Here is a 19,127-nt window from a genome sequence, read left to right on the forward strand (position 1 = left end):
GGCCTCGTGTCAGTCTTGTGTATTGCATTATCATCTTTAACAATAAACTTGTGTCTCATACAAAAACATTTTAATACACCGTAGATTTTAGCGTCATTATTGTGGAAATCAATTAAGTTTCTGCCTTGATTTCCACAATAACAAATGGCAGCGTGACGCCTCAGTGTCTGCTGACCAGTTGGAACCAATCAGGAATCTCTCCCTTTTAAAACAAATACCCACAGTTCAACTTTACAATCGTATTGAATCTTATTATTGTAGTAACAACTTGGAATAAACCGAGAGTTTCAAAGCTGTGCTTAGCAGTAATACAAGGCCAGGTATAATGCTGTAGTTTACTGTGAGGTGGTGTTGCATTCTGGGCAGTGAGTGAGTATGTGTGTGTTTATTATCCTGTGTGTGTGTGTGTGTGTGTGTGTGTGTGTGTGTGTGTGTGTGTGTGTGTGTGTGTGCGCGCGTGCGCGCGCGCTGATAGTCTTCAATCAGAAGAAACACCTCGCCGGGCTAATCTAAACACTGCTGCACCCGGGATCGGAGTGGCTTACAAATGATTATTTGCACAATGGAAACTGTTACAGCTCGCCGTTTGTCGTTGCCACAAACCCGTTTTATAGCCATGTTGTTCTGCTCATGCTTTTATGTAATAGCAACAGTGCACAGTTGCCCTTGAGAGCAAAACTAGCTGTCTTTGATGCTGAGATCTGTGCAGGCAATACTGAGCATGAGTCATCCGGAAGCCCACACACACACACACACACACACTTTTCGGCAGCAGCCTTTCCATGCTCAGGAATCACAGCATTGTCATGCAAACATTAGTGGCTGTTTTTAAAAAATGTTTTTATTGAAAGCAGAAAAACTTGTTTTTTAATGGGAAGCGGTACTTTTTTTTTAAAAATGTGTTTTTTTTGGTTATATAATTTAACTTTATCTGCCTGATTTGCGGGCAACATTTGTCTGCAGCTTGCTTCAGTACGCTAACTTTCTGAAGAGGAGTAACAGAATAGGAAGTCCCCAAAGAGGCCTGGGCCTGATAAACATCTCACGTCTTTTTTCCCAGTGATGTCATGTCATACACCAGAATGCCTTTATGTTTTATAGTCACATAGTTTAATATGTGCATAATTCTTGCCCGTGATAGGAGGAGGTAGGTTGAACCCAAAGTATTTTTTTTTTCTGTGTACGAAAACCGACCCGTGTCCATAAAGTTGAGCTCCAGTGCTTTTGCTAGCAGACGTAGCTTTATGTAATTGTTTACATAATATTCCCCGCTGACATTGTCTGCCAGGCTTTAGCTGTGGGTGGTGGAGAGTCTTCAGACTTCTTCATGATCGCAAACTATGACTTACGGTTTGTGTTGATGCTCAAACTATTTACTGGTGCTTGCTGTGACTTGATGACTATCTCTTTAGCTCGGCGGCGCTTCTACAGTAAGCCCGTCCTGTCCTCATTTAGCACCGTCTGCTTGTAAACAGTGAGCGTTTATATGAGTCATGACCCGCAAATGTGAGTTAAACTGGCAATCTTATGGTGAATTAAAATGTAGAAAACGTGATTCAAGTGTTTTAAATCTCCTTGAAACACTGAAGTGATTACTGGTGACTGCATACATGGTCCTGATAATTCATTTTAAAAACTTTTGTAAGAGCCTTTTCTCAATTCTTAAAATCAAATGCCCCACCATGTCTCACTGTGCATGACTTGCCCCCCGGCACTGGATCATTATTGAATATTTTTCAATTCCAATTTCTGGTTTATTTTGCTTTATTGTGTTGTGTTTCTTCACTTCTTAAAGCAGGAAGGCATGATTTTTTTTTTTTAATCTAAAATGTCCTCAATGCAGAACTTCTTTTAAATTGAAAGTGTTTTCAATGTGCTTGTGTTTTATTATGAGTGTCATCAATTTGTGCTTGGTGTTTTTATGCTTTTTAAGAGCCTACAAGACATTCGTACAGTCCTACCTTTTTGTGAAAGAAGAAGCTCACTGGAAACTATCAGCCTACATCTTGTAGTTGTGTTTTTAAACCCAATTAATTTGCTGGGTTTCATCAGATTAACATGAGAGACAACTCCATGTTCCATATGATGCTCTCTGTGGAAAGCTAACGTCTTTTCTCTCTGTGTTCGTTGCAGGTCTTCCACCTTCTCCTTCCTGGGACAGATGTTGAGGCCAGACATCAGCCTGTCCAACAGCTGTTAGAGGCGACCGGGCGAGGACGGGGAGGAGTGCCGGTTCAACTCCGCCAGGTTTTGTCTCATGAGAGTGACCGTGCCATCCAGGCACTGCCAGTGACCAGGGCTGTGGCTGTGGTGGGCCCGGCCCAGGAGGCCTTTTTGTACATCACTCCAGGCTCCCGCTGACCTGTGCTGCTCACACCATGGATCAACAGAGAGATAAATATGGCGAGCGGCCCGCCAGGAGCACTAAAGTTTCCCAGGGAAGCCGCAGCGGACACTCGTCCCGACCATCTGGCTCCTCCAGCTCCTCCGGGGTTCTCATGGTGGGGCCAAACTTCCGTGTGGGCAAGAAGATCGGTTGTGGAAACTTTGGTGAATTGAAGCTCGGTGAGTAGAGTGTTAATCTTGTGTGAAATGGTTCAACACACAGCGGAGCAACTGGGGGAATTTGGAAGTTTTTATGTCACTTCTTAAACTGCTGACTAAGTGTAGTTACACACAGAGCTATTGTTAGGCACACCGAACCCAAACGTTTTTCAGTTTTTAATTCAAACCGTTTGAGAGAGATCTAGATTTGACTTTACGTTTATTTTGAAGGCTGTAGTTTGTGGTGCTTTTTTAAATTGTATTGCATTAAACTGAGATGTTTCTAATATTTTGTCCGTAGCGTAATGATGTCATTACGAGTGTAAAACGTGATGACCAAAAGACAGAAGCCTGCTCAACACATTATCTTTCTTATTTTAGATCGATTTATAAACGGGATCATTCAAACCAGCGGGAGGTTCACTTTAAAGGGTTAAACCAAAACCTTTATAACTTCCATGACAAAACAGTTTTCATGGCTGTTGTATTAGAATGCATCATCTTCAGTGAGGTGTACTCAGCTACTGGGTATATTCAAGGAGAGCTGGGGAAAAAACGGAGCACAATTACATCATTTTCTGTTATAGACCTTTTTTTTTTTTTTACATGGATCTTCCAAAATTTTAAAAAGAACATCACTCAATCAGACACAATCACTTACAGTGTTGCCTGTTACCCGGTGGACCTTTTGTAAAGCCTGAAGTGGTCTACTTAATTTCTAAAAGCCATCTTTTGTGTCTTATTCCAGGTAAAAATCTCTACACCAACGAGTATGTAGCTATTAAACTGGTAAGTGAACACTTTCTCTCTCTGCTTGATTCCATACCTCTGCTGATATAACAATCTCTTGCAAAATGATGGATTACAAACTGTTATGCTGGTGCACAATGAAGCACTAGGCGTACTTTATTTAAGTGATGCGTCTAAAATGTTCCTGAAATTATATCGTATCATGTCAATGCTGTGTTCAGACAGGGAAGCTGTTATTAAGCTTCAAGTAGACACAGGCTGCATGTTCTTCACTGCCAGTTGATTTCCAGAAACGTGACTCTCAGGATGTGCTCGGGTGTCACAGTGAGGAGGTTTGTCTTTCCAGCGGCTGCTGGACTGGAAGTCATGACTCCTGACTCACGCTTTTATTATTGTTTCACTAGAGAGTAGTAAACACAAAATTACAACACTAAAGTATTACGTTTGCTAAAGCAGATAGTTCTCAGCTGCTCATAGTACTGTATGGTGTCCGGACACTGATTTTATACAATTGAGGAATGTTTCAATAAATGTGTGTTGAGTTTCTGAACATCAATAAACGGGGGAGAGATTTCACACTTTGGGTGCTTTTAATGTGACTGGATTGTCCCTGTGACTAGATTATTATTGAACATTTTTCCTACACTATCAATTGGGAAGTTTGGGTGGAGTGTAACTTTGTAGCTTGGGGAAAAAACCCTTCAAAATGGCGACTGATTTTAGCGTTTTAGGGTGACCCCGATAATGGAGTAGCCCGCCATCTCCTCTAACGGAGAGGACGGACACGTTTTTAATCTCAGGACATTATTTACTCGTGTTTGAGGAGCTGCTGGTGATGTTTGTGCAAAACGCACTGAGGGTTTTCCTGGTTCATCTCAAATTATCACATTTCGTTGGATAGCATGTTTGTGTATGTCTTAAGTGCAAGATAAGTCATCACAATATATATATATTTTTTTACTGATGTAAAGTATGTTTGTTGTATTTTCTTTTGACTGTTTTGTTCCAGTTTGTGAGGTTCTTGTCATTAACCGCGTGCTGCTTTGAATGTGTCCACTGTACAGGAACCAGTGAAGTCGAGGGCACCACAGCTGCATTTAGAGTACCGGTTCTACAAAACACTGGGAACCACAGGTAAGGTCACAGATGTGTTCGCTACTCCTCGTGGTGGTGTTTTTTTTAATTATTTTTTTTTATGACTGCATCACAATGATTTGACTGTTTTTGTAAGATTAGTCCAGCAGATTGCATCATTTCCACAACAAGTGATTACTCCACTCAGGTTACGTATTGATCTTAAGCTGCGTCAGCAACTCTTTTTAATTTCCTGGACTCTGTGTCCACGAGCGCGAGTATGATTACGTGCATAGAGAGCGTGCTGACCTTGCTTGTAACGCTTCAATATGAAAGGTGGTGACATAATGCTTCTTATACACCCGCAAAGCAGATGCAGCAGCTGATTTATTCCCCCCTGATCCACTGAAAAGACTTGTTGTCGAGGCAGAATGTGCAGGAAGATGTCACTTCTGTTCAGTGCAGTGTAGACTTCATGCACGTGTGTCCAATGTCCATCTCTGATTGAGCTCATGGTAACTATTCGGTGTGTCACAGTGACTCGTGTGGGTCTGGTCTGGGTGTGTTGGAAAATGTTTATCTCGTGAACACCTGTGGCTTTTCAAACGTGGGCATTTCATTTCAACCTACAACCCTTTTTTTTGGGCACTTGGCAGTGGAAAGAAGCCGTGAACACAACACTGACATATCATCACCTTTTATTGATTTGATCATTTTCATTTTAGTGCGTCTAATCTAACACTGCATTAGTTCTGGTGTTGTCTGCAATCAGTCGAGCCCGAGTGACTCCAAACCAAATAGATTTTTGTCGCCGCAGGTCAAGATCGCTGTGACCTCACGTCCGCTCCATTATGGTGAAAGCGATATCTCTGGAATGCCTTGAGGGACGTTCTCCAAATTTGGCACATTCGTCCACTTGGATTGAAAAGATGAACTGATTAGAGTCCGGTGGTCAAAAGATCATTGTGACCTTGCAAACCTTATCATAACTCAAGAGTTATTATGCTAATTATGCTAATGTCACACAAATGTCTTGCATCAAATGATGAAGTGATGACATTTTGGACAGACGTGGATGTAATCCTCAACATGATTGATTGGCGGAGACGGTAACTCTAGATTTTATCATTTCTTTTTGCACACATTATAGCCAATGGTGACAGTTTTATCTACACTGTCTGGTTCATGGTGTTGAACAGTGACGTCAACTCTAACCGTACAAACACTGAAGTAGCTCGGTTAGTCTTTTTCCAGATCCTCTTCTTCTCTTTTCTAGAACCGTCCTCTTTACACTTCATTATTAAGTGTTCAGAATGAAAGACAATACACTAAGAGTTGCTTCTCAACCACTTTTCCTTTTGACTCGGCTCCCCTGAGAATTTATCAGATTGTCTAAAGAGATCAGTCGAGGTCTGCTGACAAATCCTTGTTATCGCAACCACTGACAAGAATCGTGTGAAGATGAAATGATTACAACGGAGAAATAAATGAAGGGCAAACTTCTTTCTTTTTTTTTAGTCTTGGTACGAGAGGAAATGGGTGGGACCGCTAGAAACAATGGAACAATAGAAAAATCTTTTTTTAATAGTTGTGCGTTGCTCTTCTGGTAAAACGGTTGAAATAATAATGTGTTAACGTTGCACTGATGGTCACATAAATACGCCTGAACTAGAGCTAGTAATTGATAGGAGATACGTTTGATCATGTTGTTTCTCAATTTATGAATGACGGATTTCTTTAAACCGGTTAAATCTGTTCCAGATCAGGGGTGGTCTCGGTCACAGTTTGGCACGGAAGATAAAAGCCACGTTTTCTGTGATGTGTGGTCCGACTCCTTGATGTGCTTTTTTTTTTTTTTTGGAGGCCTACATGCATATATGATAACCAGACTGGGAATATAATGGCTATTGTTTTGCAAAGGCAAGGGCTGGAAAAGGCCAACTGTGCGGAAACTCATTAAATATTTAGAGAGTGGGTCTGCCTCTCCTTGCGCTAACCTGCCTCTGTCCTCTCCTCCAGATGGGAGAACGTGACCTCATTTCTTCTTGGCTGTGCCACATTCCTCTCCGCCAATGTGGTTGTCACAGTGTCTGTGCGACGGGGGTCTTTTATGAATTAATGTGGTTCGGCTCAGATGCTCGTTTAGGTGTCGTATCTGGTGCATAACCAACTGTCACTGGATATTAATGAGGATGATTAGATTAGGAGTTGAGCATCTCCTCGCACATATTCTCCGTGTGAGAATATTCATCAGTGCAGTCAATTAAGGTTCCATCGCTGCTTTTGGTTTTACATGACGGCAGCCTGTGAGGCATCAGTGTGCTGAGGAGGTTTGTTCAAGGACACCGTTGAGCTCTTACTAAGGGCACTGGCAGTCGGACCTCATCATGAAACTCTACACCAGCTCTGTGACCGTTGCAATCCCGAGGAGTAAACATTTCCCACAGTGACACAGCTTACTAGATTTCACAAACATGTAAAGGAAAGGCCGGAGGTCTTACCCTGGATGTTTGTTCCCACTGATGTGAACACTTGGATCATTGTCAAGACTAGAAGTTCTCCCAGAGCACTGTTTAGTTTGAAAAAAAAAATAGGGCCTGTTGAGGAACTAGAGAGCAGTGTTTTAGAACAGGGGTTCTCCAACTTTTGTTGCTTAAGGCCCACTTCTGTTTGTTAAAATATATGTGAGGAGCACCTTTCCAAAGAGAAAAAAGTTAACTAGGTGGTAAATGTGTTATGCTACTGCCATTATGAATCCAAATTTAATGTATTGTTATGGTCTGACTCTAAAACCATAGCAAAAACATGGAATCTCAGGCAAGGAATCAACCAAACAAAGACCTTTTATTCAACAAAGGCCAGGACATTTCACCAAATGCAACAAAAATGAGCGTTCTAATAAAGAATGCTGGCAGGCAAACATGCTGCCAGTTCGACTTATCTTGAGACCAAACATCCAGCGTAGCCCCAGGTGTATCAGGAAGGAAAGAAGCTTTTACTCCCCCAGGGTGGGCGGGTCTTATAGGCTGAAGGCAGTGGCCGGCTGCCTCCAATCTGCTTGATGGCCTCACGCTCCGACCAACCAGGAACACTGAAAGACAGACAGCAACACAACACACACACACACACAAGTCACAGTAGAGGCCCTGGGGCCGTCACAGTATAGAGGGTCATATCTGTTCTCCACACACACTTTGGTGCTTTTTTTTTTTTTTCTTGTGCTAACTGCATCAGGACGAACGTTGGCTAGCTAAAGCACACGTGTCTCTACCTGGCGATGTGTCGTGGTTGACGTTGTGAAATGAAAATGTAACTGGATCATTGAAGGTATGCTTTGTTTGAATCTTTGATAAGCTTTGATAACTACCCAGAATAATGATGACGTATATATGATAAACGCACTCACACCTACAGTTTAATTCAGAGTCACGAATTCACCTATCCAGCATTTCTTTGGACTGTGGGAGGAAACCCACACAGGCACGAGGAGAACATGCAAACTCCACACAGTCATCCCAACACATCATCTCTGTGATGTTTTCTTTCCATTAAAAAAAACAAAACAAAAAAAAAACCCCGCACATGATGGTGCCGGCACACACAAAGAAATCGCCGTTTTTAATCTTTTATGCAACATTACCGTTTTGTGAAGCATCTCCATGGGGAGGAGGCACGGTGTTGCTCTGGCATTAAGCGTCTCGTAAAACACGGTTACAAGATATATGATGTAAAAATCCATTTTGAATGAGTTTCTACAACCCTCTTTTACACAGTGACATATCATTTATTAATAACAGAACAACGACTACCAGATGGTCACAATAAAGCATCCAAGCTCAGGACTGGCCTCATCACCAGAGTCCAGAGAAAGAACAGCTCTTTGACAGCTGCTTCAGAGATTACACACACAGAAAGTCGTGTGCTGAGACATTTGGGCGAATGCCTTTTTAGTCGGGCTTAGAATCAGTTTTATTCATTCACCACACATCCATCAAGTTCATCTTGTTCTCTTTTTTTGTTGTAAAGGACTGCAGCCAGCCCCTCTATTAGATGTCGGTAATGCATATGAAAATGTATTCTTTTGTTCTTTTGCACAAGACAAGACTGATACATTTGTGAAAGTCTGCATAAAACCGTAGTAGTTGTGATTTATATGCCGATGTTTTATTCTTTTTGGATCACAGACTTGTTCCTCTGATTAATACCATGAGTGTATTTGAAATATCTTGATCCAATAGGTGTGTTTTACCACTAAATAAAACTGCGTATTATATACTTGTGAAGGACATTAAGTCCATTACATTAGTAAAGCTAACTCTATTTCAATAATGTCTGTGGAGAATGGAGCGTCGGTCTGTCAGCTTGGAGCAGACATCATCCCCAGCGTGAACTAAATTAGATTAAAAATCCAATGCGTACTGTAGTCGAGTTATTGTTGCAGCCGCTGTCTTTGTTAGTTCAGGCCACGTGTCGTTCACTTGCGGCAATCTAGAAATGTCTCGAAGACCAAGTCGGAGCTCCACCCATGAAAAGCTCTCATTATGTTTCAGAAAAGTGGATGAGAGGAGTCAAAAGTGGTAGCTTCCATCAATGTTTGCGTCTTCCTGTACAATTAGAGTACACTCTACAGTACAGGACACACAGATTCTCTTCTGAGGACCGCTTTGCTGTAGATAATGAAGGCTCTGAGATTCCCTTTTGCTAGTAAAAAGCTTGACTAACCATTCTGCCGTTTTCAATTGAACAACCGTTTATCCATTTATTTACAGCACATCTCCAATCTGACACATTTTTAGGCCTCCCACAGGCACCCGGGGTTCCTATGGTACAATTAGCAACCCACAGAACTGCATGATGGTGTCCAGAAACACAAGATGGAGCACAGCATGACTCCTACATGCCCATATGCTGGCTGACAGCATTCACGCCACCTTTCAAGCTGCGGTGTACTTCTTATTACCGAGTCAAAAAGCGTTATTCAGTATAAATGAATATTTCAGGATTAATATTTAGCTTTCTGATTATCAGTCTCTTCTTAAATTTCTCAACACAATAATACGTTTTGTGATGGCAGTTTGGTCTCTTCACTAAACTTGATTGTGCCAACTTATTACTGAGATCTGGCTCCGTCGTCGTCACAAGAAACATGAATGAACTTTTGTTGATACAGCACAACAAAAATATTGTTTGCAGGCAGCCTGTCCATCATTGTCTCCTGTATGTGTGCAGAAGGAAAACAAATCATCTTCAGGCCTGTACATAGACTGAGATGTAGTAACGCTGTTAGGGTCAGAAACAACATGTACCAGCTCTATAGGGAGGTACTAAAAGGAATTACAAGTTGTTTATTATTAAAAACGGCTCGGATCACTATTTTTATGTTTACAATGGGTGAAATTATTACATATAATGTGAAAGGTGTTGCCCATAGTGACCCACAAAGTTCAGTTCAGTTCTCCTGTTGTAACGTCTTAAACGTCCGCTTATTGTTTGGGTTCTTACAGCCGGCGACTTAATGTTTTCATTCACTCTCACACCCTAGAAAGAAAGTAAATATTGGGACTCTGCTTTCTAATGCCGCTCTGTGTTGCAGGATGTGTAAAGCACGGGCCAAGCAACTAATATGTTCATATCAACTTTGTGAAGTGATAACATGTGAATGTTGTGTTCATTGGCACCTGGTTATGTTTTAATATGGGGGGAGCAAACTTGGAAAGAGACGTAATACTCTGAGGCTCCTAACCCACCTAACCTCTTGGATTAACCCTCCACAACATCCCAAATAATCCAATCAGCAGGGCTAATGCAGTGTAGCAACTTGCACCGTCAGCATCCCGGCAACTAACGTTAGTTCTGAAATCAGTTTAGCATTTCGGTTACAGTTCAATCCTTTTTAGCTACTTTGAGCTAATTTCAAATTTTGCCCGATGTCAGTGGGTCAACCAGGTTCATTCAACATACGCTAGCCTATCTTTTCCTATGTTCAATTTTTAGTCCATGATCACAGTGAAGCTACAATGCTTCATGTTTCTTAGCTTTGTAAACTCCCGTGTGGATTGACAGACGATGCATGCTGTAGCAAACAATCAGCATCGTGTTCGACAGAACCACCTCAAAGGGTCCTTCCAAAAGCTTTTTTTCAGTTGTTGAAACTAGTAAAATGATCATTGATTATAGGCTCCTTAAATATAAACGCCTGATTGTGGGGACTGTATGTCGATACGTTGATCTCCAGAAGACATTTTGTCATTTCGGAAACTGCAGATAAAGTACTGGCTTTAGGATCGGGGAAATGAGAGGCAATCAGGACGTCCCCACTACTTTTTAACGATCATGCAATTATATTATTTCCAAGGACTGAGCACAGCTTAAGCAGTCTGATAAAGCAAGGTCTGTATGATTGAAGCATTTCTTTGAAGTTTCTTGAGGGGACCTTTTTTAATAGGACTGGCTAGCAGTAAGCAGGGGCAAACCTTGAATCATTCATCCCCTGAAGGCAATTAACAGTTTGACCTGATTTCCTGTTCTCTGAAAGTTAAGTTCAGGATGTGGTCAAGATGATTAAAAAGAATTCAGATCGCTTCAATTCCAAACAATTACAATCAATCGGAGTTGTATGTGCATAAAACTTGAAATCCTGCAAAATCCGGCTTTTGTTATGAATTTAGAAATCCGCTTATTACTGTTACCTGCTGGAATAAAGGAAACCTCTGAACAGTTCGCACCATGTCATCCCGTTTCATTACAGCTTTAGGATTCAAGCTCACATACTTAGACGTTTAACATGACAAGGAGCTAGGGCTGTCACGCTGAAGACTTTTCTCCTGCGGTGAAAATGATTGGCTCAAACGCATGATATGCAATATTTGTTTTGCTTTTGCAAATCACTTTTTATTTATCCTTATTTTTAGTGCTATATAAATAAGCTTTATTGTTAGTCTTTTATTAGGTATATTGTTACTTTGTAAATGACAATTTTAAAACAAATGAACTTGTTTTTTGTTAAATGAAGAACCCAGAAGCGCAATGAAGCGAAGCGCTTTTTTTCAGCTGGGAAGCTTTGGTTGCGTCTGGTTGCAATGATACGACATATCCGCTAAAGTAAAAATTGTATTTATTTCACAATTCACTTGTTTTTGTTTCTCACCACGTGTGCATGTAGGATGTGACAGTTGGCCTTTGTGCTATTTGTCCCGCCCCTCCTCCACTGCGATTGGACGGCTGTTTTAAAAGTGACAGTGAGGAGTGAAATCTTGTACCAAAAGTTTTACCCTAAAAACTCCCAACATGCAACGGTCAGAGCAGAAAACATAATCGGAGCCTTGTCACGCTGATGGATTAACAAAATTGCAGTTTTAATACTTCAGTTTATTACCACAGCTATAAAAGGAGCTTTAATTCCCACATCGCCAGCATTATAAACATGTGTTTGAATATAATATGAAGGAGTATATGTGGCAGAGCACCGGCCCTGCTATTATTACTGTTGCATTGGACCACACAACGCTAAACTGCACTGTGACAAGAAGTAAGATAGGAGCCAAGGTGACAAGAAGTAAGATAGGAGCCGAGGTAAGATAGGAGCCGAGGTGACAGATGGAAGGGATTTTAGAGCAGTTAGAGTGAGTAGAGCAGAGAGGATATGATTCAGTTGGGAGGATGTGATCTGATGAGCCAGTGAAGAGATTAGTTTTCAGCCTGCACTAGAGGAGTGACACAGTTTAATTTGCAGGCGCCGTGTTGTGTTTTACTTCAGGGTTAATGTTTACCTAGCAGCTCTCTCTGCTCTATGTCTTCAGTAACCTTGTGGTGCCCCTCCCCCTATCAGACCAGTCTGAGGCCTCTCATGGTTCACCTTGGACCCAACTTAGAAATATCATTAGTCAAGGGAGACAAGAATAATACACACTTTTGCCACCCTAACTCTCTGAATCCCCACTTGTATATACAACTAAAAAACCCTGAAAGGCATATTCTACTTTTTTCCACCACCTACTAACTAGTATATTCTTTTTTTCAACAGATTGCTTTTGACTATCTAAGCTATTAAAAATCATCTTGAATATCTTAGATGTACTTGTAAATGTCTAGTTAAACAATAAAGACGTGGGACTACGAAGACAAACATGAGGACACGTTCAACTGTGTCCACTGGGCTGGGATGTTCTTGTCGACCTAATTTCTTTCTGCTTGTGTCTCAGCTGAAGGCGTGCCCCAGGTGTTCTACTTTGGGCCATGTGGGAAATACAATGCCATGGTTCTGGAGCTGCTGGGCCCGAGTCTAGAGGACCTCTTTGACCTTTGTGACAGGACCTTTTCACTGAAGACCGTCTTAATGATAGCGATTCAGCTGGTGAGTTTTACACATTAAATTGTTTTTAAAATAGCTTCGCCTTAACTTCGTATGAGTGTGAAACCCAACACTTCCTGCATATGTTTCATAATGAAAGCCTTCCAGGGTTTTGAAGGGGTTCTGCCCCCTGAATCGGTAAAATGTGGGTTTTAAACAGGTGCACATAGTCCAGTTAACTTTCTGGAGCTTTACAGCTAATCTCACAGTCTTTCTTTGGACTTTACTCATTTGACAACTGAACAAAAAGTGAGATGCAGTTGAAAGCTCTGGAAAGAGCTAGTAAGTGGACCTAGAGTTGAGGCTAAATATGATGATCTGTTTCTCTGTAAAGTGAATCAAGGTAACAAATATTTGGGATTTTACAGTAATTGAACATGTGTCCCAGAATGCCTAGTACAAATAAATTTTTTATATTTAATAAACTGCTTGTATTGCTGCTTTACAGTTACAACAAATTAGACATGATTGTATATGCACAATGTCTACAAAGGTCCATGGAGCAGGTGGGCTACCAGTGCAGAGTCTGCAAATTAGCAGTCTGTCAGTACACACGCACTATTGGTCAGAGTCGGGTTGGCTGTCAAAAAGAGCAAAGCCATCACTGAATCTCATTAGGTTTGAGCAGCTCAGATGGTGGTCTTTCAGCTTTTCGTCGCCTCAGACATCTCAAAATTTCTAGCATTTCATTTTGTCAGCACAAAATCTGCAGTGCTCTTGTAATGCAGATAGCCCCTGCAAATTGTTAAGGAAACCTACAAAACAGCACAACATAAGCACGATGTTGCAGAACAGAGAGTTGCCTCAGCCTGCGCCTCCGCCAATCTCTCCCCAGTGTTTGTGACGTCGGTCTCCTTCTTTATTTTTTTGGCACAAGTGAGTGATCCCACAATAAGTGCAGTGAGCTCCTACCCAAGTTTTTTTTTTTCTCTCGATTGTTTCAGGATCCTACAAGATCAAACCCTAGTAAATCGTCTGATAACTCACACCATAACTTATTCTTCCCATTGTGTTTGAGCTGATCGTACAAATCTCCGTTTGGAAGATAACCGCTTTGAGCTCTTGGTTTAGATTTACATTAATTAACACATTGTCGTTCAGATCCTAATCGCTGGTGCTTTCAGAGTCCTAAGTCCCAGCAGGACGGTTTTGCATCTCAGTTAGTGGCTTGAAATTCTGGCTCAACATCAACAGAAGCTTTTGTTGTGTGATGTCATGGATCACTGTGGTAGCTGTGCAGCATAGTGTCTAAGCAAATAGTGAATTAATCATCAATCAATCAGCATACTTTTTTTTTTTTTTCTCACCCCAGTGAGCAATGCAGGGTTTCTGATATCCATTTGTAGTCTCCTCGTTAAAATGAGTCTGTTGAGATCGAAAACTCCTTCCAGAGTCACAGAGGACATCATTGGTGGTAAATCGGTGGAGTTCCCCTTTAATGTGTAAAAACGCTGACACTCTATGTCATGATGCTCTTGAAAAGAGTGACATTTTGCAGCAGTCAACGTTCATTTAAAAAGTCGGTTTTGAGTACATTTTGACATCTTGACTACGCTTTGCTGACTTTAAGGCCTGTGCTGCTTTTTTTTTGCTGACTCCGCTGTATTCTTTCTCATCAGATTTCTCGAATGGAGTATGTGCACTCTAAAAACCTCATCTATAGAGACGTGAAACCTGAAAACTTCCTCATCGGACGGCAAGGGAATAAAAAGGAACACATCATCCACATCATTGACTTTGGTTTGGCCAAAGAGTACATCGACCCCGAGACCAAAAAACACATTCCATACAGGGAGCATAAGAGCTTGACCGGCACTGCCCGATATATGTCCATCAATACACATTTAGGCAAAGGTAAGATGAGCTTCAACGCTTTTGTTTTGGGTTCTGTTGTGTTGTCCAGACGTGTTTATCATGTCATGTGGATTGGTGCTTTATTCTTGAAGTTTCTCAGTGAAATGTTATCAAATCTATTAATGTAGAGCAAAGCCGGCGAGATGACCTGGAGGCCTTAGGCCACATGTTCATGTATTTCCTCCGTGGGAGTCTACCATGGCAAGGTCTAAAGGTATGTTACAACATCAGTCTTGTCCTATGTAGCAAAACATGCATCAATAAAGAAATACCTGAGCGCTGACATGATACAATGATCTGATAGTCAGATCAGTATTATTGTTTTATTTGCAGTTCTTTATGAACACTTTGAGAATGGATTGAAAGTCTGTTTTGTGTTAAAAGTCTTAAGTTCATGTGAGAAAATGTGAATATTAAGACGTTAGTTATCGGTGTTTTCTTTGCTACAACCAAAGAGAAATAAGACGTGATGGTATGAATAGTAGATTAGCCAATTGTTACTTGCACAGTCCAGCAGACTTTACAGTTTGACCAGCCTGCATTAAGAAATAAGAACATATTAGGAACTAGTTTTGATCTATTTCTCAGAATCGGGTCATATGTGGGTTCGTTTTTGATTCTCCTGCAGGCCGACACGTTGAAAGAACGATACCAGAAGATTGGAGACACAAAACGAAACACTCCCATCGAGGTCCTTTGTGAGAACTTCCCAGGTACTCTGATGACGGCTGTAATGTTATTATGGATCACGCTGTAAAGCTTGAAAATGGTCACATAGAGATAAACTGTAATTTTTACCGAGACCTTTCCAAATGAAATGTTTTGAAATGTCATCCCACTATATAATTAGAATCCATATTAAAGGTTAAACCGTCTTTAAATACTTTGTTTAATTCAGAGGAGATGGCCACCTACCTGCGATATGTGAGACGGTTGGACTTCTTTGAAAAGCCAGACTATGAATATCTGCGGACTCTGTTCACTGAACTGTTTGAGCGAAAAGGATACACCTTCGACTACACTTACGACTGGGTTGGCAGGCAGATAGTAAGTAACGCCCAGATACATTTTGAGTCGGTCAACAATTCTCTTTAGTGAGCTTGCTTGACGGTCCAGAATTGAACTGGTTGTTATTCCCCTCAGCCCACACCAGTGGGGTCCGTCCATATAGACTCTGGAGCGTCGGCTGTGACGAGAGAGAGCCATCCTCACAGAGACCGGCCCTCACAGCACCCACCAATCAGAAATCAGGTACGCCAGGTTTTGTTCTGGTGTGTGTGTGTGTGTGTGTGTGTGTGTGTGTGTGTGTGTGTGTGTGTGTGTGTGTGTGTGTGTGTGTGTGTGTGTGTGTGTGTGTGTGTGTGTGTGTGTGTGTGTGTGTGTGTGTGTGTGTGTGTGTGTGGCTTTTGTTCCAATGGAGGCAGTGCATTGCAACTGGAAGTGTGTGTATGAGGTACAACACCTATTCCCCTGCTTGCATATGTGTAACACAACATCTGACCTCTGAATGAAGGAAACTAACACAAGATCTTGAACAATACAGGATTCTGCAGCTATCAGGACTCATGTGCATGCAGAGTTTCAAAGCTTTTATGAAAACTATTTTGATAAGATGTATTGTATTTGGGTTTTTTTTACAATAAGAATGATTTGTCACATCTTTGTCAAAACACCATTAATCCCAATTATCTCTATAATCCTGTTTTGGTTGACTTGAAATGAATTGTCAACAGAATTGACAGCAGCCCACAAAGATAACTGAGATGATGCTTTGTAGTCATTCACATACTGAACTACATTGACATTAGCGCCGGGCGATAATTATATGATGATTTGTAGTCTTTCAGTGGAATATTATTGTGATTCTATCATATATCGTGATACACAATTGCGTCATCTAAATTGATTTGTCAAGTATTTCATTCACACAGGAGAAAACTAAATTGGCTTCACCATGTGGTTATTTCCAAATACACTATTCATGTATTGATCCACCAGAAAACAGGCTATTTGGTGACTCTATCGTTACCAAGATCTGAAATGACCTGTATCATGACAGGAGACTTATCGCCCAGCTCTAATTGAAATGAGAAAGTGAAGGATTTGATTTCTTCACCAGATCGATGGAACAGGTGAGACCGTTAGAAAAATGTGCTCGGGTTTAATTAATGGTATTCCTGGCCAGCATTCTCAAGGGACTGCAGTTCCCCCCGCACACGTTTTAGTTCGTCTTGCTCCAGATATGGTGCGGGGAGAATAAGAACGTTGAAACGTTTCTGCCAGTCAAGGATTACAATAACTTTTTTTTCAGTGCGATCTCTGCTGAATGTTCTTTTTATCGTGTTTGTGTGAACTGCTTTGGTTTATATTGTTAATAGCTGTTACGAAGACAACCCGTCAAACAAACAGATTCTTTCATAGATGATTTAGGTTTAATTTGTGTGTTATGTAAATGTGATGAGATTGAGGCCAAAGTCTGAGATGTAAGAGCTTACCTCCATTTGGCTTCAGACTCATTAGTTTCTATTTCAGTTCTTTGGCTGAAGCCTTGCTTTGATTTTGATTCACTCTTTTTTATTTTGTTGCATTTTTTTTTTTTCTTCTCCATTTCTCATGCTGCTTTGCATGGTACCTGGCCACGCACACCCAAATATCCATCTCTCCTAACGCGATTATCCCACCACCACCCGCCACCCTCTCCCATCGCACCCACCTACCCCACTTCCCCTCCCATCACCGACGCCCCCCCCCCCCCCCCGACTCCTGAGCAGACAGCGGTCTCAGATCGACGAGGAGCATGGGAGGTGCAGCCCACACGCCAAGCAAACTCCTCCTATCTGACCTCCCACCTGGCAGCGGACAGGCACGGGGGCTCAGTGCAGGTATACACCCCTCACCTGATCAACCACAACCCCCCCACCCCAATCTCTATGGAGTCAGATCTGTCTCATAGGATCTAATGCAGATATTTCAATTTAAAAATCTAACCAGATTTCACTGGCAAGTTTGGCATTGACAAATGGTGATTCTGCATTTTTAAGATATAACGATATAAAACTGCACTGTCAACTCTTTTAAAAAAAAAAGAAAAGAAAAAAAAAAAAGTTATTATTTTCCTGAAAACGGAATGAAATTACGGCTCACAATTGATCTGAAAATATGATATTTCCAAAATTATATGGGTATTTCTAATTTCCGGTACCATTTCAATAGTAGTTAGCAGACATTTTACCAGGACAGACCATTTATTTTGTATTTTAGCCTTGTATGTGAGACAGATCTACAACCATATACCTCCCCCACCCCTTTACCCCTGGCTGGGAAATGTTATTTTTCTGCACCACCATATGCATGTCATCTGGTGCCACCCACCCCAGATGGTATAAAAGGACTTTAGCTTTATAAACAGCAGCCCTGGTTGATCTCAGGTACTACACTGCTTCATGGCGCTTAGACATTCCTTGCAAGACCAAGAAGCCTCTTGCATGGCAGAGTTCCGTGGCTCAGCCGGCTAAGTGCATGCTCTTTAGTCGTAAAGGATCATTATGCTTAAAGGAACATCCTGGTATAATTTGTCTTCTTGCCATTACCAAGATTGTCTCTGACTGTAACAAGCTCAGTTTGCATAGGTGTGTACAGCGTCTGCTTTATTAGATCTCTGACTATTCTACTAAATGTAATATACAGCCATTCATGGTGAAACCGTGTGGAGGCTTGTAAGGCATCATTCAGTGTTTCATTCACTCTAATACGTGGACCTGGTCTCCTGGTTGTTTTCCATTGGCAGAAACTTCTGTCTCTCAAGCTCTGATTGGACGCTCGGTGCACAAATAAAGAGAATCTGCTTCACTGTGCCAGATGATGACCAAAAGATCAATGGAGGTAGCAGAGCTAATGCTAGCAAGCCTAGTTGTTACAATGTCAGCTTACCAAACACCATCAGCTAACGTTTCTATACACAGTAGAATGATTTTTGACCTTTTTATGGATATTAATCCAAACATATGCTGTTTATCTTTTTAAAGCAACACGGTTTCTGTTCTACTCTAAGATTATTTTTCAGTTACAAGGCCCAGAAGGCAGCAAGTTAAGTCAAAAACGCGTCGTACAATAAAGTACAAAACAACAAATTACAAATGAGCAAAATCTAATGTGTGGGTCATCCAGAAAAAAATAACTTACACCAACACTGTTGACAATATCTTGTGGGGAAATTGACGTTAATGAAGAAGGCGATTCCCAAACACAATGCTGCCGAAGTCCAAAGAGAGCAAATGTCATTTTCATTCATAAAATGTGAAGGTGGGGCACAGGTCTTTTAATCCATGGCTCACACAGACACTGTGGTTTGCTGGCAGTAAGAACACAGAAGAGCCCGCTTGTAGTAGCTCCAGTACCTCCAGCAGTCATGTGACCCTCATCTTGAATGGGTCGTGGTAGTTGCAGTAATTTTAAATTTAATTTTTAACAGTTTCCTGCGTCTGGCTACTTTTATCTCCCGGAGATTTTTCCACACTGTTGCACCATGAATGGAATTGAACGGTGGCTGACATTA

General features: G+C 41.3%; 1 protein-coding gene across 4 annotated transcripts in view; it reads left to right on the forward strand.

The window, feature by feature from the left end:
- csnk1g1 (casein kinase 1, gamma 1) overlaps positions 1 to 19,127 on the forward strand; it is a 31,249-nt gene that overhangs the window by 4,159 nt on the left and 7,963 nt on the right. For 2 of the 4 annotated variants that reach the window (XM_068730135.1, XM_068730136.1), the window contains exons 2-11: positions 2,134 to 2,565; positions 3,293 to 3,333; positions 4,359 to 4,428; positions 12,570 to 12,721; positions 14,338 to 14,572; positions 14,701 to 14,786; positions 15,201 to 15,285; positions 15,471 to 15,619; positions 15,716 to 15,823; positions 17,344 to 17,454. In XM_068730135.1, the coding sequence (XP_068586236.1) occupies positions 2,379 to 2,565; positions 3,293 to 3,333; positions 4,359 to 4,428; positions 12,570 to 12,721; positions 14,338 to 14,572; positions 14,701 to 14,786; positions 15,201 to 15,285; positions 15,471 to 15,619; positions 15,716 to 15,823; positions 17,344 to 17,454 (1,224 nt within the window). In that variant the 5' untranslated portion in view covers positions 2,134 to 2,378. The remainder of the gene's footprint in view (positions 1 to 2,133; positions 2,566 to 3,292; positions 3,334 to 4,358; positions 4,429 to 12,569; positions 12,722 to 14,337; positions 14,573 to 14,700; positions 14,787 to 15,200; positions 15,286 to 15,470; positions 15,620 to 15,715; positions 15,824 to 17,343; positions 17,455 to 19,127) is intronic. The other 2 variants (XM_068730137.1, XM_068730138.1) reach the window with 1 other exon arrangement.

This window comes from Cebidichthys violaceus, unplaced genomic scaffold, assembly GCF_023349555.1.
Source record: "Cebidichthys violaceus isolate CVI_PGR_0920_01 unplaced genomic scaffold, fCebVio1.0.p SCAF_5, whole genome shotgun sequence".
Lineage (NCBI taxonomy): Eukaryota > Metazoa > Chordata > Actinopteri > Perciformes > Stichaeidae > Cebidichthys > Cebidichthys violaceus.